The sequence below is a fragment of the Oryx dammah genome, unplaced genomic scaffold, assembly GCF_014754425.2.
Source record: "Oryx dammah isolate SB20612 unplaced genomic scaffold, SCBI_Odam_1.1 HiC_scaffold_27, whole genome shotgun sequence".
NCBI lineage: Eukaryota > Metazoa > Chordata > Mammalia > Artiodactyla > Bovidae > Oryx > Oryx dammah.
The window spans coordinates 41,286,735-41,309,421 of record NW_024070211.1 but is presented as its reverse complement, the minus strand read 5'-3'; the positions used below and the strand labels follow the sequence as shown (position 1 = coordinate 41,309,421).

The 22,687-nt window shown below is 39.6% G+C and overlaps 2 protein-coding genes and 2 non-coding genes across 4 annotated transcripts in view; 3 read left to right on the top strand and 1 right to left on the bottom strand.

Annotated features, from left to right (window-relative positions):
* Window positions 1–14,364, bottom strand: part of NDUFS1 (NADH:ubiquinone oxidoreductase core subunit S1) — a 33,383-nt gene extending 19,019 nt beyond the window's left edge. The window contains exons 1-11 of the mRNA XM_040228715.1: window positions 14,156–14,364; window positions 11,570–11,634; window positions 10,813–10,904; window positions 8,652–8,759; window positions 7,897–7,973; window positions 7,205–7,286; window positions 6,983–7,113; window positions 6,376–6,561; window positions 3,806–3,940; window positions 3,020–3,134; window positions 186–331 (exon numbers count right to left, since the gene is read on the bottom strand). Of these exons, the coding sequence (XP_040084649.1) occupies window positions 186–331; window positions 3,020–3,134; window positions 3,806–3,940; window positions 6,376–6,561; window positions 6,983–7,113; window positions 7,205–7,286; window positions 7,897–7,973; window positions 8,652–8,759; window positions 10,813–10,904; window positions 11,570–11,630 (1,133 nt within the window). The 5' untranslated portion in view covers window positions 11,631–11,634; window positions 14,156–14,364. The remainder of the gene's footprint in view (window positions 1–185; window positions 332–3,019; window positions 3,135–3,805; window positions 3,941–6,375; window positions 6,562–6,982; window positions 7,114–7,204; window positions 7,287–7,896; window positions 7,974–8,651; window positions 8,760–10,812; window positions 10,905–11,569; window positions 11,635–14,155) is intronic.
* Window positions 14,365–14,423: 59 nt separating this feature from the next.
* On the top strand, window positions 14,424–17,730 carry EEF1B2 (eukaryotic translation elongation factor 1 beta 2). The gene is made up of 6 exons (XM_040228713.1): window positions 14,424–14,900; window positions 15,349–15,471; window positions 16,450–16,576; window positions 16,849–16,915; window positions 17,318–17,443; window positions 17,531–17,730. The coding sequence occupies exons 1-6, from the start codon at window positions 14,821–14,823 to the stop codon at window positions 17,683–17,685; spliced, it is 678 nt and encodes a 225-aa protein (XP_040084647.1). The 5' UTR covers window positions 14,424–14,820; the 3' UTR covers window positions 17,686–17,730.
* Window positions 16,693–16,771, top strand: LOC120855209. Its single transcript, XR_005719178.1, has one exon. It is a non-coding gene; the product is annotated as a small nucleolar RNA SNORD51 (small nucleolar RNA).
* LOC120855210 lies at window positions 17,043–17,176 on the top strand. The gene has a single exon (XR_005719179.1). It is a non-coding gene; the product is annotated as a small nucleolar RNA SNORA41 (small nucleolar RNA).
* Window positions 17,731–22,687: the final 4,957 nt, after the last annotated feature.

The following is a 22,687-nucleotide window of genomic DNA, read 5'->3' as shown; positions in this document are numbered from 1 at the left end:
TTAGAGCTCCTGGTTTGACTTTGGTCTATATGTGAAAATAACCAGTAGGTATGTTGGAGTATCCAAGCTGTCACATATAAGTCACTGATGCCACAGATGTGTTGATTTAAACACAACCTATAAACAGAAAGAAAAAAAGAAAGAAAGAAAACAAAACACCTAGATCCTAGCCTCAAATTTCTCACCCAGCTCCTGCAGTGGGGAAGACCTCTTCAGTGCACAGGGTGTCAGAATCCACTCTATTAAGTAAATCCTTGAGAGCTATGAGGGCTTCAGCATCCACCAAGCCACCTGCAATTGCTGCCACATCGTTGCCTTGAAAACTCTGCAACTAGAAATGGATGAAAAGGCTATCACCAAGAAATCTTCGTTCAGAAAAAGACCACAATGACTCATTCAGAAAACAAAACAATAACGTCATTTTCAAGTAAAATAAAAGCAACAAACTTCTGACAAAAAAGCTTTTCACACTAATTATTAGTCTGAAAGTGAGAAGCAGAAAAGTGTATGTGGGGCCAAGGATAACAACAGCTGCTTGTAATAAAGTTGTTTCTTTTAAATTAGGAACAAAAAGCCTCAAAATGAGGTCAGGAAGATGAAGACTTCGGAGTTATATAGTTAAATATAATCTTCTGAAGCATCTGTCATTCCTTCAAGCCCTTTATGTATCTTGCTCTGGCAAGCTTGTTATTGGCTCATCTACTAAAGAGACCATCAAATGCATTCTTCATTCCTGGTAGTGTTTTTGATCCCTAGCATTTGTCTTTTGTTTTTTCTTAGAATTTCCATCTCTCTGCTAACATTGTTCATCCATTTTTGTATGCGGTCTTCTCTTTCCAATATAGTCTTTAACATTTTAGTCATAGTTTAAAAAATACCTGGTCTGATACATCCAATAGTCTTGTCACAGATGACTCTGGGTCTAATGCTTGTTCAGTCTCTGCAAGCTGTGTTTTTACCTTTTAGTACGCCTTGAAAGTCATTGCTCAAAGATGATTGTGATGTACTGGGTAAAAGGAACTGAGGTAACAGGTGTTTAGTAAATATGGTGGTGAGGTTGAGTGGGCAGGGAAGTATTTTCTAGTCCTATGATTAGGTTTTAGTCTCTCAATGAGCCTATGCCAGTGGGCAGTGAACTATCAGTTTCTCTCATCCCCTCCCCGACATGGTATAGGACTGTAACAGGTGGCTGAGGTTAGGTATTTCACTTCTCTCGGGTAGGCTAGGCTCTGATTAGAAACCCAGTAAGTTAGGATCAGGGCTTCCTAAGTGGTTCAGTGGTAAAGAGTCTGTCTGCCAATGTGGGGGGCTTGGGTTATGACCCTGGGTCAGGTAGATCCTCTGGAGACGGAAATGGCAACCCACTCCAGCATTATTGCCTGGAAAATCCTGCAGACAGAGGAGGCTGGGGGAGTCTAGAGTCCATAGGGTTGCGAAGAGTCAGATATGACTTAGCAACTAAACAAAGAAGTCATCTTACCTAGGTAATATGGTAGCCTTGGTAGGCGTCCCTCCAATGCGCTCTTTCATACATCATCTTCTGCATGACTACCCAAAGCAGCATATAATTGCCTACTAAATGACTGTGGAAGTAGGAACCATGTGCTACTGATCTTTATATCCCTACATCTAGCATGACATCAGATGGCTCTCAATAAATGCTTATTAAATGGAAGGTAATCCTGGTAATGTGTGGATTACAATAAACTGTGGAAAATTCTGAAAGAGATAGAGCACCTGACCTACCTTTTGAGAAACCTATATGCAGATCAGGAAACAACAGTAAGAACTGGACATGGAACAAAAGACAGGTTCCAAATAGGAAAAGGAGTATGTCAAGGCTGTATACTGTCACCCTGCTTATTTAACTTATATGCAGAGTACATCATGAGAAATGCTGGGCTGGATGAAGCACAAGCTGGAATCAAGATTGCCAGGAGAAATATCAATAACCTCAGACATGCAGATGACACCACCCTTATGGCAGAAAGTGAAGAGGAACTAAAAAGCCTCCTGATGAAAGTGAAAGAGGAGAGTGAAAAAGTTGGCTTAAAGCTCAACATTCAGAAAATGAAGATCATGGCCTCTGGTCCCATCACTTCATGGGAAATAGATGGGGAAACAGTGTCAGACTTTACTTTTTTGGGCTCCAAAATCACTGTGGATGGTGACTGCAGCCATGAAATTAAAAGATGGTTACTCCTTGGAAAAGTTATGACCAACTGAGATAGTATATTGAAAAGCAGAGACGTTACTTTGCCAACAAAGGTCCATCTAGTCAAGGCTATGGTTTTTCCAGCGGTCATGTACGGATGCGAGGGTTAGACTGTGAAGAAAGCTGAGCGCCGAAGAATTGATGCTTTTGAAGTGTGGTGTTGGAGAAGACTCTTGAGAGTCCCTTGGACTGCAAGGAGATCCAACCAGTCCATTCTGAAGGAGATCAGCCCTGGGATTTCTTTGGAAACAATGATGCTGAAGCTGAAACTCCAGTAGTTTGGCCACCTCATGCGAAGAGTTGACTCACTGGAAAAGACCCTGATGCTGGGAGGGATTGGGGGCAGGAGGAGAAGGGGACGACAGAGGATGAGATGACTGGATGGCATCGCTGACTCGATGGACGTGAGTCTGAGTGAACTCTGGGAGTTGGTGATGGACAGGGAGGCCTGGCGTGCTGTGATTCATGAGGTCGCAAAGAGTCGGATACAACTGAGCGACTGAACTGAACTGAACTGAATCCTGGTAAGAGGAAACAAGTGAAGAGAAACAATAACCCCTCTTCATTAGAAAGATGTTCCCTGTGGGACTTTGCTGGCGGTCCAGTGTTTAAGACCCTGTGCTCCCAATGCAGGGGGCCTGGGTTCAATCCCTGGTCAGGGAACTAGATCCCACATGCCACAACTGAAGAGCCCACATGCTGCAACAGAGAAGACCCTGTGCGCCATAATGAAGACCTGGCATAGCCAAAAAAAAGATGTGTCTTGGAAACCACAAATAGTTATTCTATATTTCAATTGTTTACCATTCCAGCTACACGAGAGAGTGCATCCTCCCAGGTGGTATGTGTTAAAAGTCCCTTTTCATTTCTGACCATCGGTTCGGTAAGTCTTTGACGTTTTAGCCCATCATAGGCAAATCTAGATAACAGAAATTACACCATTTGTGGAATCTTTCTAAAAAGGCAACTATTTTCAAATTCAAAATCTAAAAGAAATGTTACTTAAATACAGTGTTGGTTAAAAGTAAAATAGAACAATAAATACATGGATACAAATAATTATTCCAGATTTCTTTGGAGATAAATTAATATTTCACAAATATTATCTGAAACTCAAATGCCACGTAAAATGTCTGAGTTCTTATCATTTATTTTCAGCTACCCAAAGAATCTTAAAATTACAATACGTTTGGTAGCTGAGAAAGCCAAATCATTTATAAAACCTGAGTATCTCTAGATATTTCATCAAAATTATGTTATGCAAACTCAAACTTATATTTAGCTTCTATTCTCCAATGAAAAAGAGACAAACTGAAATAGATTAAGTATCTTAATTTACTTCAATTTCTCCATCTAGGAGAAAAAAAGATATTTCTGAATATAAAAACCAGTAAATATGAAAGCCACTAATATACCTAGGATTATTATTGTCAGTTTTGTCCAATTCACTATATATCCTAACAATCCAGATTTTAATAGTCTAAAAACAATAATTTGCAAATATAAAAGACTGTTCCTTAAAATGAAAATTATTATAAAATTTCCTTTAAATCAACTGCAAAAGTTAAAGGAAAAAAACACAGCATATACCTGGTTTTATCAGAGATCCACTCTTCATTGATGTCCTCATGCATCCTTGGCAAAATCCTCATTACCTCTCCAGTTCTTGTGCTGACCACAATATTACTTCCAACTGCATCCATTACATCAATGGATTCTGTCTTTCTAAGAAAATAAACACATATATTTACTAGTTGATTTTGAGAATAAATGGACAAAGTTTCTGTTACCTGGTTTACCAAAATCAAAAAACTTTACATATACTTTCCTTTCCTTACATATATACACACACACACTCATATTTGAGCAGACCATAACACAAAAACAGAAGCGAGTTATCTAAAACAGTTATCTAGTAATCTGAAACAGAAGCCAGTTGGAAAGGCTGTAAATAGCCAAACTGTGAAAACTTGACTATCAAAATAAATAAATTTTTGGGTATGGCTGATTTAGGAGCTTGACAAATCTTCCCTCCAAAAGCAAAAATAAAGCTAGACAAAACTGACAAAGTAACCAACTCAACTCTCTGGAGAGCTAACAAAAGCAAAAGCATCATGTGAAGGTTTTATGTTTAGAGAAACTGCTGAACTTCCAGAAAGAATGGTGGAAACCAGTGGTGTTCTGGCTTGACACTGTTCTTATTGCCCTTCTCACCACCTTGAACTGGAGGTTCTGGTAGGATGGGGCAGGCTATGAAGATAGCGGATTTTTTCTTGCAGACAAAGACTCACTTGATTTGGAGAAATGGGAAAAGTTACACAGAGACCCAAAAGACCTAATGTAAACTACAAGTTGGGCAGACTTGAAAACAGCCTGAACTCTGAATATGCTTTTCTATCCACACACAAGGGCAACCCACATGACTCAGTGGTAAAAGAACCTGCCTGCAATGCAGGAGATGCAGGTTCAATTCCTGGGTCAGAAAGATCCCATGGAGAAGGAAATGGCAAACCACTCTTGCCCATATTCTTGCCTGGGAAATTCCATGGACAGAGGAGCCTGGCGGGCTACAGTCTATGGGGTCCCTAAAGAGTCAGACACAACTTAGCAACTAAACAGGAACAGCAATCCACACACAGATCCACTGGCAGAGGATGGAAGCTTTATTGGCTCAAAGAATTTGAGCATGATCATTATCTGACTACAGACAGAGAAGCAACTCCTAAGAAGCCCTGCTTAAAAATACAAACAAGAATATTAAAATGTTCAATGAAAGAAGGAAAGTCACGTTTAAAGATGAAAGAGAAGAACTTCCCTGGTGGTGCAGTGGTTAAGACTCTGAGCTCCCAATGCAGGGGACCTGGGTTCAATCCCTGGTCAGGGAACCAGATCTCACATGCCACAACTAAAGATCCTGCATGCCACAACTAAGACCTGGCACAGCCAAATAAATGAATAAAAATAACCATTAAAAAAAAAGATTAAAGGGAAATATAAAACCATGAATCAACAAGTGAAGATTCCCAGTGAGGATACAAAAAAAAAAAAAAAAAAGAAACAAATTCTGGAGTTGGAAATAAACTGTAATAAAAAGCTGACTGTAGCAGTTGAAGATTTGGGATGGTAAAAGAATGAACTTGGTATGATATGTCAACAGAATCCATCCAATCTGAAGAACAAAGAGAAAAATGTTTTAAGAAAAATGAATAGTGTCTCAGAGACCTGCTGCTGCCGCTAAGTCACTTCAGTCGTGTTTGATTCTGTGTGACCCCATAGACGGCAGCCCACCAGGCTCCCCCATCCCTGGGATTCTCCAGGCAAGAACAGTGGAGTGGGTTGCCATTTCCTTCTTCAATGCAGGAAAGTGAAAAGTGAAAGTGAAGTCGCTCAGTCATGTCCGACTCTTAGCGACCCCATGGACTGCAGCCCACCAGGCTCCTCCGTCCATGGGATTTTCTAGGCAAGAGTACTGAAGTGGGGGTCTCAGAGACCTATAGCACATTAAATGTACCATCATATGTATTATGGAGAGGAGAAAAAACTCTCTACTTAAACTTTTCAGTTATGTACTATCTTTTTTTATACATAAATACATGGTTCAAAGCCTGAAATTTTAAGATGCTCCCATATACTCTGGTAGGAGTTTAAAATTAGAGGGCAATTTAATATGTTTCTAGAACCTGAAAAGTATTCAAATTTGTTTCAATGATCTATTTAATTTCTTAGTTTAATCAGAAGAATCAGAGATAGAATTAGAGAAAATGTAAATATATTTATCATAGATTTGTAATTATACAGAAATAGAAATAAACTAAAGGTCTAATAAGAACTGATTAAATAATGTATGATATGTATACATGGTTTAAAGTTTAATATACAATGAGAGGAAACTAAATTTTAAAAAATCAACACAATCTTACTCTTTGGAAGAAGTAAATAATTTTGTGATTAAGTACTCTGGAATTAATTTCCAAGGAAACAACAATTGACTTGCACAGGCTCATCCTATCTATCTAACAACCTACATTCCAGTAAAAGGGTTTTACTTTAAGCAAACAAAAACTTAGCAGACCAAAACAATTAGAACTCAGGAAGAAAATGAATCTTAAATTTTTTTGAACAGTACTGAAGTAAAGGACAAAAAATACAATGATAAATACCTTGTTTCCCAAGGCCGAGCGGTAAAGGCATAGGGCTTAGAGGTCAGGGCACCTACAGGGCAGATGTCAATGATATTGCCAGAAAGTTCAGACATGAACATCTTTTCAATGTACGTGCCAACTTGCATATCGTTTCCTCTGCCTGTAGTTCCCAAATCATCCACTCCTGCAATCTCACTTGCAAACCTACAGGATAAAAATGCACCAAACAAAGCCACAAAATCACCTCCTTTCTTATTATTGCAAAGATAATGATTTTCAAAACACTAAGAAAGTTGTTTTCAATGTTAAGTGCAGTCCCTGAATAAAAATTAATAATAAATGCTGGCATCTGAGGTATAACACACATACAAAAAATTGTACAAATCGTGTGTACAGCTCAACAAGTTATCACAAAGTTAATGCTTGTAGATTCTGATTTTTAAATCCAACTGAAGTTGCTATTAATTCACTCTATTGGCTTATGTAAAAAACAACCAATACAACATCCCTCTTTTCCACCAAATAAAAAAGTTGCTATCCTTTCCAGTGTTATTATTCCACCAAGTTTTGTGCATATTAGAGCTACGAATACAAATGATATCCCAAGAGACAGAAAAATAATTACCTGATGCAGCGAGTACACTGTATACATCTAGTCATAATGGTTTTTACCAATGGCCCAATGTTCTTGTCCTCCACAGCACGTTTCCCCTCTAAAAACCGGCTCCTATCACTTCCAAACATCATGGACTGGTCCTTAAGTAGATTACAAAACAGTCAACCTAATTTTGCTAACAAAATTAAAACCTGAGACAACCAAAAGAATTAAGAAATTAAGACTACACACCTGCAGATCACATTCACCTCCCTGGTCACAAATAGGACAGTCCAGTGGGTGATTTGCTAATAAGAACTCCATCACACCTTCTCTGTAATATATAAAACTTAAGTAAATTGCTGGCATTCAAAATGTTTTACATACAGGGTATTTAAATAACTGTGACAGGCGTATGTTCTCATTCAGTTAGTATGGATTTTATATTTACTATCAGAAACACCACTGTTAACTATCATAAAAGTATTGTTAAATACATAATTTAAAAAATGTTTATGAATCTGGAATAAAATATCATTAGAGAACCTAGAAAATTATGAGTTTTAACAACACAGAATTATCAAAAGTCGCTGAATAGGTCTCAGAAAACTCAGGCATTAATTGAGAAAAACATGAACGCAAAGCAAAAACAAACATGATCAGTGCCAGTACAGTACAGTATCACTGCAACAATCTCAGATCAATAAGCCCCAGACCCACTGCCATCATAAGCTGAGGAAAGTTCTAAACAAGGGTTTTTAACGCTGATTCCAGTACAGATTCTTCACCTCCTCTATGTGTACTTACTTCCAACTGCTGCTAGAAGCCAAGCACAACTTCTTCAGAGTCTGATACTGAATTTCTCATCTATAGGAAGGTCTACATTTTGAAATGTGCAATTTTCTGCCAAGAAAAGTCACTATGCTGAGTTAACAATAAAGTACCTGGCTTTCTTAGTTTTCTCAGAGTTTGTCAGGATATTCCAACCTTTCATTACTGGCATGGCACAAGCAGCTACAACCTGGAATTTCAATGGAGAAATCTCTAAGTATTTGTAATTATACAAATTTTATTTGTTAATTATAAGTAATCCAATATATAAAAATACTAAATCATATAGTTGAAAACAAGCAAAGAACAGAATATTTTTGAAGATTGAGTTTTTTAGTTTTCATATTTATGATAGTCTGGCACTTTACATTTCTCTTAAAAAATAAGACATCATCTTAATTTTATTATAATAATTAATATGATTTTTTAATAAGAGGCTCTGAAACAGAACATCAAATAACTGTTTTGATGAGCAGGCACTACTGAACTAAAATTGCATAAGCCAAAACAGAGTTAAATTGAAAGTGAACCTTTTCACTGCAACCCTTTTCTCTAGTGAAAAATGGCACAGTATAAGCACTTATAATGTTGTGTGTCATATAGTCATTTGGAAATACTGACTGCTCTAAGAAGGTCTCTTTAATTTCTAAACATTACAATTATATAGGACTTGCACTTATAAAGTACTTTCTTTGATGTGTTTCCAGCTGTGAAATGAAGAGAATCAATCACACAGAAAATAAATTTATAGATAGAAGTAAATAGGACCAGACTCTTGGTTACAATACTGATTTTAAATAAAGTTTGCTACATAATTTAAAGTTTTCTACCTTCTACAGCATGGTGTGTAATTTTAGGTATTAAGTACCTTAGGAGCTTTCTCAATTTCAACAAGGCACATCCTGCAGTTTCCAGCAACAGACAACCTTTCATGATAACAGAATCGAGGAATCTGCATGCCAACCTTCTCACAAGCCTAGAAGAGAAAGTAAAAAATATTTGCAGAAGAATAACCTGACCTCATCTGTGTCTTGTCTAAAACACAGGAAAAAGAAAACAAACAAAAACAACAAAAAAATGAGGCCATCCACTACTTATCTAATTACTCCTAACTCCAAATATCTGCGTCTTCATTCTACCTTCATCCTCAAAGAGATTTCCCTCCTTTTCTTTGTTCATGACTCCAACCTCTGTCTGCTCTGAAGATACCTCTTTAAAGATCCTCACCATGCCTAAAAACTGGATAAAGCATCCTCAGACTGTGTTTGACTACTCACTTCTCTGGACCATTCTCTACAAAGATTCCTCCTTCAAACTCTGTCCCAGTGGTTTCATGTCCCTGGATTTCCTCATTGACTAGTTTTCCTCCTTTAGATTAGACTTCATTTCACACCATCTAGGTGACTATAATCTGGTTCTGTGTTTGGCCCCATGTATCCCACTCAGGACTCCCCACAGTTGGCTAAGGGCTCTTCTCAGTTCCAATTTGCCTAGTGAGGGGGATTAGTTCAGCTCTGCCAATTATCCCTGCTCCTTCTCTGAGCCTATAAATGCACTTAAATTTCGAGAGTTAGTTATTCCATCCTTAGCCCTCACTCTAAAGCAATCTCATCAATTTTCAATATTTTTTAACAATTTGATAAAAACGCACCAAGTCTTCCTGTGTGCTAGATGCAGTGGGTCCTGTCCCAACCTTCACACTAGCTCATTTTACATACTGATTACATTCGAATCTTCATCTGCAATCCTGACAGTCTTCCACTTCAATCTATTTCCGTCCCCTACGTCTCCAGGGGATCTTCCCCACCCAGGGATCATACCTGGGTCTCCTGCATTGCAGGCAGATTCTTTACCATGTGAGCCACAGGCAAGCCCTGTCCCCTCCTATATATCCCCAAATAAGATAACAAAGCCAGAATTCACAAAAACTCCTCTGCTCTTCATCACTCCAAAAGGCCTGTCTATCTACATCTCACTCTCTCATGAATATACCCTTTTGTTTCCATTTCCATTGCCACAATTTTGGGCCTTCTCATTTCCTGCTCCACTAATCCAAGATATACTCTATCCTTGTCTCATTCTAATCTTAATCTCCAAACCACCATCCTCTACAGTCAATGTCATACTGCTTAGTAGCCATGAAAACTCTTGATGGGCCAAACTACAAGCTCTTTAACACTGCACTGACTATCTTTAAGGACTAGACCTTCTCCAACATCACAGTTTTGATTTCCTGTTATCTCCTCTTCTACACATACCTTGTTTCACCAGTACTAAATGACCTGAAGTTTCCTTGTCCACATATAAACATCTATTCATCCTTTAAAAACTTCTCAGGGATCACCTGAGATATTTATGACATCTCTTGTACCACCTCCTATTCATGCCAAAATACTCTCCACTGTATGCGGAACATATTTTTGTTATATATTTATTGTTTATATTTCTATGCCTGACGGTGCAAAAGTTACTGCTAAAATGAATAAAGAGCATTTAGCTCTGCAATAATTTACAGTGGAATAAAGCACTACTTCTCCATGACCAATTTTGTTAGTTCTGGAAGAAATTGGAGATATTAAGTGTTTAGGGCATAAATTCAAGAACCTACTACCCTCCATTTACGTGCTTTGTAGGACACCTTCCTAGAAATATTGTTAAAAACAGGAAAGTTACGTAAATGTGCATCAAGCAGGCTCACAACAAAGATTACCTTTCTCCCAAACTTACTCATATTAACTAATAATTTATTTCACATAACTTAAAATTTCTAAATGGGAATTTATTTGTAAGGCAGAAGTGAAACAAAAGAATTGCTATAGTTCATTAAGAAAGTCAGAAACAGAAAAGCTCGTTCTGATATGCCAAGATTTCAAATCAAAGTTATTTTCATATAATTTTACTATCTACAGTTCTTTAAAGAGTATTTGTCAAGGAATCTTGAAAATTTTAGAAGTAAACAGTATCAAGAAAATAATTTTTTTTTTCAATCAGATTTTGCACAAAAATAAAGAATTAAAATTAATGCCTACTTGAAGGACGGTAGTTCCTGGTTCCACCATGACAGACTGACCATCAACAAATACTTCAATCAAGTTGCTTGCTGCTGTGGCAGTTGTTCGAACTGATCATCCAAAACATTGAGGTGAAGATGAAATTAGCAGAGGGTAATGGATTAAATAAGCTACAGGTCTAAATTTTTTCCTCATTTTATACTATTCCCTTCTATTTCTCTAGATGCAAACTTTTAAAATAGTGAATTAGAGGAAAGCTTTTCCAATCCTTAAGACCAAATGGAATATAGTTGTCTATTTTTAACAGCAGGTTAGGCTGTAACTCTTTTGGCCCTGCTGTGTGACATGTGTACAATCTTAGTTCCCTACCAGGGATCGAACCATGCCTCCTGCCACTGTCAGTGTAGAGTCTTAACCATGGGACTGCCAGGAAGTCCCAGTTATATCTTTCAATGCCACTGAACACACGTTCCTGGGAAGATCACTTCTCAAAAGCAGAAAACTGCTTTTTCCATTCTGGCACTGATGGGCAATTCCTGTCACTTTCCATTTCTACGAACTGTTTAAAGCTGTATTATTCTATTCAACTATTCTATTCTATTTTTAATAAAAACTATTATATTTTTTAAAAAAATAAACCACTGACTCAACATTGTTTCTATTTTTATTTAAAATCTATTATGGATTTAGGGTCTTTCAAGAAACATAAACCTATAAATTTACAAAGATAGACAGTTTAGTGGCCACAAACTTGCAATTAAAAAAAGATACTCACCACATCCTTTAGAAGACTTGGAAAGGCCTACTAAGGCCTTTCTTACAGGTATCCTTAACATACTGCTAAAAATAAAACAAAGAAGGGCTATGTTATGATAGAAAAAACAATCTGAATAACAAACTTTTCAGTAACATTTTATGGGTTTAAAGCACTTCATATACATATTTTATTCCATCGAACATTTCACAAGTCCTAATATTGTTTCTCAAATTATAGAGATGAGAATACTCCATCTCAGCTAAAGTAACTGACTTTTACATCATCAAGAAGCTAAGGAAGAGCTGCTAGTATATAAATATGAGCCTTCTAACTCCATACAAAGGGCAGTTTTGTTGTTTTTAATTATAAACAAATGGTCAAACTTAAATACAACTATGTAGTAAAATAAATTCCAAGAATTAGCTTATCATTAGTTGCTATGTAAAATAAAGCCTACCTTTCTGCCTTCATTTCCTGCTAATATGCATTCCAAAATTGTATGTTCTGAGCAGTTATCTGCTAGATGCTCCTGAGATATTCTGAGCCTAAGATATTCACAAGCCTAAGCTTGAAAAAGTCTGGAGTGCCATTTTCTGTGTCAAGTAGTATATTTACCTTTCAAATTTGCAATTATTTGTTTATGTGCTTGTTCTACCCCCACAACGTATTATGAACTTCTTGAATCTTTCTACCCCCAAGGATCATGCACAGTAAGCTCTAAAAGAGTGGTTCTCTACAAGACACAATTTTGTTTCCCAGGGAACATTTAGCAAGGTCCAGAGAAACTGTCTGTGGTCATGATGAGGGGAAACCTATCGGTGTCTAGTGGGTAGAGGTCAGGATGCAATTAAAGATCCTACAATGCTCAGCACAATCTCCCATAATATAGAATTCCTAAAGTGCTGCAGCTAAGAAGCCCTCTCTACAGGATTTGCTTAATTACTGAAATAAATGAAAGTAGGTTACATAACGTAACAACAATTAAAGGTGTACATAAGCAAACACTGAAGTTATTTGATCTTTTACTTTCCTGTCCATTCACTTGATCATATGGACAAAGAATTGCTGAATCAGAACAGGACAGATTCAAAATCAACAATCAATATTTCATACAACAGTGTAAAAAATTTTAATTACTATTTTATGTCCAATACAATATGAAACTGGTGCCTAGTTTAGCTAGAAAATCCACGAGGACTATTTGTATTGAACACCCAGCATCAAATGGAAGACTACATAACCTCAACATAAGAAATACAGATTTGCAAAACTTTGGTAAGTGCTTTACACTTATTCGGCTACCTTGCAGGAACAGAAAAAATCAAATATAAGATGAGAACGTGCTAATGATGACTCATTTCTAAAACTAGACTGAACATATTTTGGTACAGGGATAGATAATACCACTCCACATTCACCATGTACCCTGCATCCATCCACTTCCCTCCCTCCAAGGTACTATCCTATTCCAAGCCACTATCATCTCTTGCTTGGACTATAACAGCCCCCTAACAGGTTTCCTGGCTTCCACACTGCTCCCATTGCCTCTCCCATCTTCCCAAGGGCTGTGGCCTCAGACTGAAATGCTCTTTCCTCAGATCTTCCTGGGCCCTCCTCATCCTTCAAATTTCTGCCTTAAAAGGCATTTCTCAGGGAGATTTTCTTAGACCAGTCTAACTAAAACTATCCTAACTACTCTCCAGTCATGTCACCCATTTAATTCTTCCTTGCAGACTCACTTCTAGTTTATAACAGACGTCCAATAACTATTTGCTAAATGAGTTCTATCTCTACCATCTGGCCATCACTTCCACTTTCCTGGCATTAGAGTGTAGGTGCTCTAGCAGTCTTGTAACACCCTGCTTAAAGATGCACATACAATTCAGTGGGGAAAAAAAAAAAAAAGACTGTCAGTAAAAAACCAACCTGATGTTTATTCATCAGAAACAGTTCATGTTACAGCTTCTATACTCTCAGAAAGTTCTGTTTCTGAGCAGAGCTGTATCTGATCCACGCTTTTATAGTACATATGCATGCATTAGATTCCCCCAAATTTAAACAACGTAGCTTTGTCATTTGCAGTGCAACCTTTGGGCCAACTGTTTAAATGCCCCTTTCTTCCCCATCAGTGAAAATGGTAAGCAGTGCTACCCAATGCAGCCCTTGCACAAAACCAAAAAACAAAACAAAAGGCACGTACAGTTGCTAAGGCAACAGCGGCCAAAGATGCCCTGTAGCAGCAATGTGTTAATTTGGGAGGAAAGGCTCAGTCTTTAGGCCTAAGTCACTGACACAGGTCCTCTCCAGAAAGGGGACTGTCTTGCATTCCCGTGCAAAGGGAAGGTCACCCACAAGGTGCCCTCGGGCCAGCGTTCCCCAGGGCCTCCAGGTTTCCTCCTACTCTCTGCTCCATCAGACCGGAGATCTTGCCTAACAGTCCTCACCTGCCGGCTCTCGGGGGTTCCCGAGGAGGCGGGGTGGGACGCGGCGCAAAGTCAAGGACAAGAGGAGAATGAGTGGGCTGAGACAAAGGAAACAGTCTCGTCAATAAACAAACGCCGGGGGCTGGGGCACCTCGGCCTTCTCACCCAAACACGACCTCACCTTCTCCCTGGAGCCGCGGAGGCTACCCTGCAGAATGGTCTGCAATACACCGACCCCTTCAGAGGCCCGGTTGCTTATTCAATATGGCGGCCTCGGGTATCTCCGCCAGCCGGGCCTGGAAGAACGGAAAGCCGGGAGGGACTAGAAACCCCAGTTCGACAATTTCCGGCTGATAGAGTTCGGCAGCTTCCGTCGGCTTGACAGAGGGCGGGGCGGAGGGCGTAGCACCCGGGAGGAGGCAGGGGTGGGGTTGGGGGTGACGGGGGCCGGCTCGGACCCGCAATTCCGCCGGAAGTGGCCTGTCGGCTGAGGCCGAGCGTTTTCGGCTATCTCCGGCACCCTCAGAGGGCGGGTCCTAGAGTCTTCGAAAACCTTGGAGGTAGCAATTTAAGAAATACCCATTTTATTAATTGATTTCCAAACGCAAAGAAAGGCCAACGGATGAATTGCGGGCCATTAATTTAGAGCCTTTGCTTTTTACGTTGAAGAATCTTAAGGTACTTTGACCTTTAACCTGCAGCCGGGGGCCTCGGAGAGAAACGCCTCCGTTTCTATATAAGGGATTTCCGGCCTTTTGCAGCCCTTTTTTCCTTTTAGCGCTGGGCGCTGACCGGTTGCGCGCCTCTTTTTCTTCGCTGCCTCCCAGTTTTAGATTAGCCGTCGCCATGGGTTTTGGAGACTTGAAAAGCCCCGCTGGCCTCCAGGTGCTCAACGACTACTTGGCGGACAAGAGTTACATAGAGGGGTGAGCGCATGGGCCCGGGTCAGGCAGGGCCGGGTTGGTGGGGCCACGTGGCGCCGTCTCGGCTGCGGCTAGAGGAAGGGAAACCCGGCCCCAGGGCTCTCCCGGGGGAAGGGGTTGCGAGGGAACAAGGGTTAAAATATGCTTTTTCTGCATGCTTAACTCCACCAGGTTTTTCCACGTCTTTGCTCCGTTAACAGATGTAAGCTTGCAGCTCCATGTTAGGAATTGTAATTTCTGAAGAGGTCTACTGAGTGGCAAGCATGCCTCCGGATATCGCGGAGACCAAATAAATGATCCCTGATCCTAAGAAGCTTATTTCTTACAAAAGACAAAGCAACTTAGGTACCCCGGTGACGAAAGGGCGAGTTCGTAGTGTTTGTCATTCATTTGCTGGTGTTTGTATCTCTCCTTATAAAAGTGTGTGTAATTACGTTTGTGTCATCGGCAGGTATGTGCCATCACAAGCAGACGTGGCAGTATTTGAAGCCGTCTCCGGCCCACCACCTGCTGACTTGTGTCATGCCCTCCGTTGGTATAATCACATCAAATCTTATGAGAAGGAAAAGGCCAGGTAAAATTATCTTTGTGTTTGCTTGAAGAATAGATTACTTTCGGAGCTCAAACTCGGGGTTTTCACATGACAAGTTAGGGTTCAGGGTATTATAGTTTTGTTGGGATATTGTGAGCTAATTTCTCCATGACTTGAGAGGGGCCAAGAGACCGAAATCCTCCGGTTTTTTCATGTAGCAGGTAGAACGTGACCATATTGAAGAAAAAAATTGGTCAATCTAGGAAATAGAAAATTTTTTTAAAGCCACACCGAGGACTATAACCTCTGAAAAACTCCTCCAAAACCTGACAACTGTTCCCTCCACATAAGTAAGACAAGGCTGTACATTAATTAATGTATTATTTAATGACGGTTTATATAATCTAGATCTACAGGTGGGAAGTAGGTCATGGTTCATCATGACCCAAGATTAAGAAAAAATATTTCTTTAAGAGGGTTGATTGATGCACATATAGAATGCAGCCTAGAGGGGAGGGAGGTGGTTCAAATGGACCGAGAAAATTTTTATTTTTATTTTGTCTTGCCACAAAATATGAATTTTACTTGATCAAAAACAGCAATTCACCTTTTCCCCACACTGCCCTGCCAATGTGCCTGGGGGTGGCGGGGGGGGTGGTGGATCTCTGGGATGAGCGGGTCCTTCAATCTTCGGAAACTGCTAACAAGAATGGAAGTTTGGGGGCGTAGACTCCAGTTCACTAAGAATGGAACTGAGCATACTTAATGAAATCTCAAGTAGAAATACTCATTCTGAAAGTATGTCATTGTCCGTATTGAATATAATGTTTCCCATGGTACTGATGATGGTTGGGTGAGAAGCTAAACATATATATAAAAGTATTTACCAGGGAGGGTTGAAGGGTAAATTCTTAGTACAAAAGAGATTCTTTAATTGTAATGAAAACAAGTTCTCATGTGTTATGTGAAAGGGGACATCATGGTGACCTAGTAATATTTGATTTTTTTTTTTTTTTCAAGCCTGCCAGGAGTGAAGAAAGCTTTGGGCAAATATGGCCCTGCTAATGTGGAAGACACCACAGAAAGTGGAGCTGCAGATAGTAAAGATGATGATGACATTGACCTCTTTGGATCTGATGATGAGGAGGTATGGCTTAAATTGACTTATGTGTGTATCACTGCTCAAGCACAGGCTCTGTAGCCAAAATCCCTGGGTTTTAACCCTGGCTTCACTTACAATTACCTGCCTTTTAAAAATTCTGACTGGCTACATGATGCATAAAATCAAATCACCATCTTTCGGCTGAACTCGTGATGGATTTGCTTTTTTCTGACAAAGCCAGTCTTTGTTACAACCCACCAGCTTTAAACTGAGGAACAACCCACTTTGTGAAATACATGAAATTTTTTCCTTTACAGGAAAGTGAAGAAGCCAAGAGGCTAAGAGAAGAACGCCTTGCCCAGTATGAGTCAAAGAAAGCCAAAAGTGGGTCATTTTATAATTCGTGTCTAATTGACTTAATAGATTTCATAATGTGAATAATCTTTTTAAAAAACTAACCTCCAAAGTAATTTCCTTTCCTCCATATTTTGCTGAATTAGAGCTTCAAAACTTCCACAGCCACTGGTCTGCAGCTGTTCTTAAAGGTAGCAGCTGTGGCATTCCACTGTGGGAAAGAAACTGTCACACAGCTCAACACCTCTTTCTCAGCACAACAGAAAGTGGGCATGTGTGTGACAAACACAAGGTGTGTGTTCTGTACTTTTGTGTGGCTAAGGAGATGATCCATTTAGAAACAAATTTAAGATTGTTAAGTGACTTGGAGTAGGGCAAAAAGAATTGTTTGAACAGTGCTGTTTCCTGTACACTTTTTAAATTTTTTTTTAGAACCGGCACTTGTCGCCAAGTCTTCCATCTTACTAGACGTGAAACCTTGGGATGATGAGACCGACATGGCAAAACTAGAGGAGTGCGTCAGAAGCATTCAAGCAGACGGCTTGGTCTGGGGCTCTTGTGAGTTTAGTCTTCTCTTTTTGACACTGGCATCTGCATAGTTTCCAACTGTGTCAATTCTAAGACTTTTTTCGATCTTCTTTTTAGCTAAACTAGTTCCGGTTGGGTATGGCATTAAGAAACTTCAAATACAGTGTGTAGTCGAAGACGACAAAGTTGGGACAGACATGCTGGAGGAGCAGATCACTGCTTTCGATGAGTATGTACAGTCTATGGATGTGGCTGCATTCAACAAGATCTAAAGTCCATCATGGATCAGTGCCCTTAAATAAAAGTTTGAAAGACAACCCTTGGCTCTTGATTTCTAAATAAGAAGGTGGTACTTATATTCCATTTTTGAGGGAAGAAATTCAGTGGCTAGATAATTCATAAATAATGTAAATTTAGGTCAGCATTGTCATTCAACATTTAGCCAAAAAAGAAGGACTACCTGTTATGAATCCTGTGGCTACTCATAGATGTAATGTAGATTTTATAAACAAAAGTGGACTTAGGACAACTTCTCTACCTGTTAGTGACGTCCTCTGTAAGTGGTGATACAACTTTTACTGCAGTATTTCAAGTGTTTATATTATTGGAGAGGTGTACTTGACTGAGAATTTGTATTAAGAGGTTTTTTTTTTTTTCTTTGACCACATCACTTGGCTTTTGGGACTTTAGGTTACCCAGGTCCAAGGCAGTTAACTGCCAAGAGTTGATTTTAGATTAATTTGGCCCATATATAATGGCTGAGTTACAAAGTTACCTATATCTGAGCTGACTCCTCAATGAGAATATTCAGAATATCTTGAATCATAAGAAATGAGTGAAAAACAGGTAAAGTGCTTATGGTAATACCAGGCACGTGGCAAATATAATTTTGTTGGATAGTTAAACATTTGGAGTTAAAGGAATTAAAGGCCAAGACTAACTCATTTTGTAGTTGGTGACAATGGCTGACAGTAGTTTGTTGTGACGTAACTTTTCACTTTCATGCATTGGAGAAGGAAATGGCGACCCACTCCAGTGTTCTTGCCTGGAGAATTCCCAGGGCGGGGGAGCCTGGTGGGCTGCTGTCTATGGGGCTGCACAGAGTCGGACACGACTGAAGCGACTTAGCAGCAGCAGCAGCAACAACATCTTCAAGCTAGTGTCTACTTGTGACTAAAATCACAATTAAAAGTCCCAACTAAAAATGTTATGTGTTACATGAGAGTTAGGATGTGTGATTTACTAAAGGATACCTACCAAACCCAGAGCTTGGTTTCCCAGTGGTGCTAGTGATAAAGAACCTACCTGCTAATGCAAGAGACTTGGGTTCAATCCCTGGGTTGGGAAGATCCCCTAGAGAAGGAAATCACAGCCCACTCCCAGTTTTGTTACTTGCATAATCCTATGGACAGAGTAGTCTGGTGGACAATGGTCCATGCGGTCACAAAGAGACACAACACAAAGTGATAGCTTGTAGGCAACCTGGAGGAGGGGAGGAGTCCCAGAATTTGCCATGAATTGCAACTTGTATCAAGGCAACATTGTAAATTTTAAATGATGCCTTCTGTACTGTTCAGGGAGAATTTGTGTACCTGTGTGGTAGTGTGGAGAGGGAAGCCTAAAGATTCTTCAAGAGATGGGAATACCAGATCACCTTACGTGCCTCCTGAGAAATCTTTATGCAAGTCAAAAAGCAACAGAACTAGACATGGAACAACAGATAGGTTCCAAAGTGGGAAAGGAGTCAAGACACCCTGCTTATTTGTACGTCATGTGAAATACCAGGCTGGAATCAAGATTGCCAAGAGTAATAATAAACTCAGAAACACAGACGATACCATCCTGATGGCAGAAAGCGAAGAACTAAAGAGTGAAAGAGGAGAGTGAAAATGCTGGCTTAAAACAACATTGAAAGAACAAAGATCATGGCATCGGGTCCCATCACTCCATGGCAAATAGATGGAGAAACAAGGGTAACAGTGATAGACTTTATTTTCTTGGGCTCCAAAGTCACTGCAGATGGTGACTGCAGCCATGAAATTGAAAGACGCTTGCTCCTTGGAAAAAAAGCTATGACCAAACTAGACAGCATATTAGAGATTACTGACAAAAGTCTGTCTAGTCAAAGGTATGGTTTTTCCAGTAATCATGTATGGATGTGAGAGTTGGATCATAAAGCTAAGTGCCGAAGAATTGATGCTTTTTGGTGTTGGAGAAAATTCTTGAGTCCCTTGGACTTCAAGATCAAACCAGTCAATCCTCAAGGAAATGAGTCCTGAATATGCAGTGGGAAGACTGATGCTGAAACTGAAATTCCAATACTTTGTCCACCTGATGCAAAAAACTGACTCCTTGGAAAAGACCCTGATGCTGGAAAGATTGAAGGCAGGAGGAGAAGGGTACGACAAGAGGATGAGATGGTTGGATGGCATCACTGACTCCACGTTCATGCATTTGAGTAAGCTCCAGGAGTTGGTGATGGACAGGGAAGCCTGGCACGCTGCAGTCCATGGGGTCATCTCAGAGAGTCGGACACGACTGAGCAACTGAACTGAACTGTGTAGTAGTGTTTGGGAGGGAGACCTAAAGCTGGGTGATTGATCCCTAGGCTGTGGTTCATGAGTCTAGCTTGAGTGAGGAAGTGGGACATTCTACCTGAATTTGTAAGCCTGACTAAATCTGTCAGGGTGGGAGATCTTCAAAACAGATGGTGCTACGGTTAAATGAATGTACTGAGAGGAGAGTGGTACTGTAGCCAGGTGGTAGTCCAGTATTGGAAACAGCTGCATGTTAACAGTTTGCAATATACTGAACGTTTGAGTACATATATATATATTAAATGTTTTTTACTTAACTTGCCTGTAGCCGGTCTTGGTTGCAAGAGGGGACAACATGATGAGATGGATGGCATCACTGACTCAATGGACATGAGTTTGAGCAAACTCTGGGAGATGGTGAAGGACAAGGAAGCCTGGTGTGCTGCAGTCCATGGGCTAGCAAAGACTTGGACACAACTGAGCAACTGAACAAGAAGTCTTGGATGTGGCATGTGGGATCTAGTTCCTTGACCAGTAATCAAACCCAGGACCCCTGCATTGAAAGTGCAAGGTCTTAACCACTGACCACCAAGGAAGTCCCTTGGGACTTCTTTTTATTCTTTCAGTAGTATTTATATATTTTTTTGCAGTAGCAGTTTTCAGAAAAGTAGAGCTTGGGAATTGTAGACCTCCAAAAATGTTTATTTTGTAGTCTATAGGCCAAAGAGATTACAACAGACCCAAGTCTAAAATCACTGGAGATGTTTTCAGGTTGTCACGATTATGGGAGCCAGCAGAGGGCAGCACTTGATTTTGTGGTGAACAGTGGAGCCTGGGGATTCTGGAAATGATAGGAAAAGCAGAGATGTAGTAGCCTAGTGAATAGCCAAAAATAATTCACAGTCACTTGAGTACCAGATAACTTGAGTACCAAGTAGCTTGACCAAAATGTTAAGTATGAAAAGTCATTAATTTTAAACTAATGATTAAAAATGTTTTTAAAAACACTTAACCACTGGAATCCAGTGGTTAAGGCACAGTGCTTTCACTGCAGGGGACATGGATTCCTGATCTGAACCAAGATACCACAGACCATGCTGCTGCAATATAGGAAAAACAATGGTTAAAAGTAAGAGTTAAAAAATTTAGAATAGTCAATTCAAACCACAGCTCTCTGGTAAATCTTAAAATAATGAAGCATATGACTTTAAGATCTTGACTCCATGGCCTTGAATGAAAAATTAATGGTATCTTTTAATATCATTTAAAAAGATTACACGTTAATATCATTCAAAATTCTAGAGTTTATACAGTGAAGTCTTCCCTGTCCCCCAGGTCTCCCATTCACTTTCATAAAAGCAACCAAGGTCACCAGTTTCCTAGGTCTTTCCAAAGCTAGTCTAAGCATGTGTAGAGACTAATTGTAGCATATGATGCAAATTTCTGCATCTTAAATTTTGTCCATAGAAATAGACTTGGATATCTTTTATTCTGTAATGGTACATAAAAGATTTCCTCATTTTTTAAAATAGTTATATAATCCATTTTCTCATATCTTACTTAGTCTGGTTATTGGATCTTTAGTTTGCTTTCAGTTTTTTGCTGTTATGAGCAATGCTCACATATTCACATGAGCCAGTATACTGAATTGATTTTTTGAACCAGTATGTTCGGAAGGCAAAGGTATACATAGAGAAAGAGATTTTTTTTTCCTGTTTCTGGCCTTGGAATAAGAACCCCATCTTTTTTGATATGTTCCCTTAGTGATTAGCTGATGCCAAAACCTTATTTCTTTTTTCATATTCATCCATCCAGTATAAGACCTGGGCACAGTGTGGGGATTCAAAACTGATTCATTCAGTGTCACTATGTTAGATGTTATAAAATTACAAAAGGAGTAAGAAAATAGCCAAAGGGAGGTGGTTCAAACATCCTTAAAATTGTTGAGTTATTTTGTGATTAAACAAGTACGGTCATCCTTCAGTATCCAAGGGTGGATTGGTTCCAGGAACCACCCCCAAACCTCAGGTACCAAAATGCTAAGATGCTCAAATTTCTTATATAAAATGGCATAATATTTGCATATAACCTACTAGCATCCTCCTGTATTAAATCATCTTGACTATTTATAATACCTAATACAATGTAAATGCTATGTAAATGGTTGTCAGCACATGACAAATTGAAGTTTTGCTTTTTGCAACTTTCTGGAATTTTTTCTTTTTTCAGATATTTTTGATCTGTGGTTGGTTGAATCTGCAGATGTAGAACCTGCAGATAAGGAGGTGTCACAGTAATACAAAAGTCCAGAGACTCAGGGAAGGCTAGAATTGAATAAAAGTTTTTTAGAAGAGTTAGGACTTGAGTCGGATAGATCTTAATCAGTCATTCATTTAAAAAAAAAGAAAGTTCCAGGATGGTGTGAAAGGCAGAATGAGAAGCCAAGAATGAGAACAGTTTGGGGAGGCAATGAGACCAGTTTGGCTGGATTTTGTAGTGTCGTTTGGGATTATTAATAGACAGGGCCAGGTTGTAGAGACATCTGAGTTATAGGCTGGCTCATTCTGTGAGGGCAATGGGGATCCTGGCTTCCCAGCCAGACAGTGACAAAGGCAGAGCAGAGGTGGCAGTGGGAGTGGGTGGGAGGGGTGGAGGGTGGTGAAACAGAGGAAAGGAGTTAAGGACAAATTTAAAGTAAGTCACAGCAATGTACAGTGTAGGGGATATAGCCCGTAAA

Coding starts and splice junctions, on each gene's coding strand:
- EEF1B2 (XM_040228713.1), top strand. CDS start 14,821: ATGGGTTTTGGAGACTTGAAAAGCCCCGCTGGCCTCCAGGTGCTCAAC. Junction 14,901..15,348: donor GACAAGAGTTACATAGAGGG/GTGAGCGCATGG, acceptor TGTCATCGGCAG/GTATGTGCCATCACAAGCAG. Junction 15,472..16,449: donor TATGAGAAGGAAAAGGCCAG/GTAAAATTATCT, acceptor TTTTTTTTCAAG/CCTGCCAGGAGTGAAGAAAG.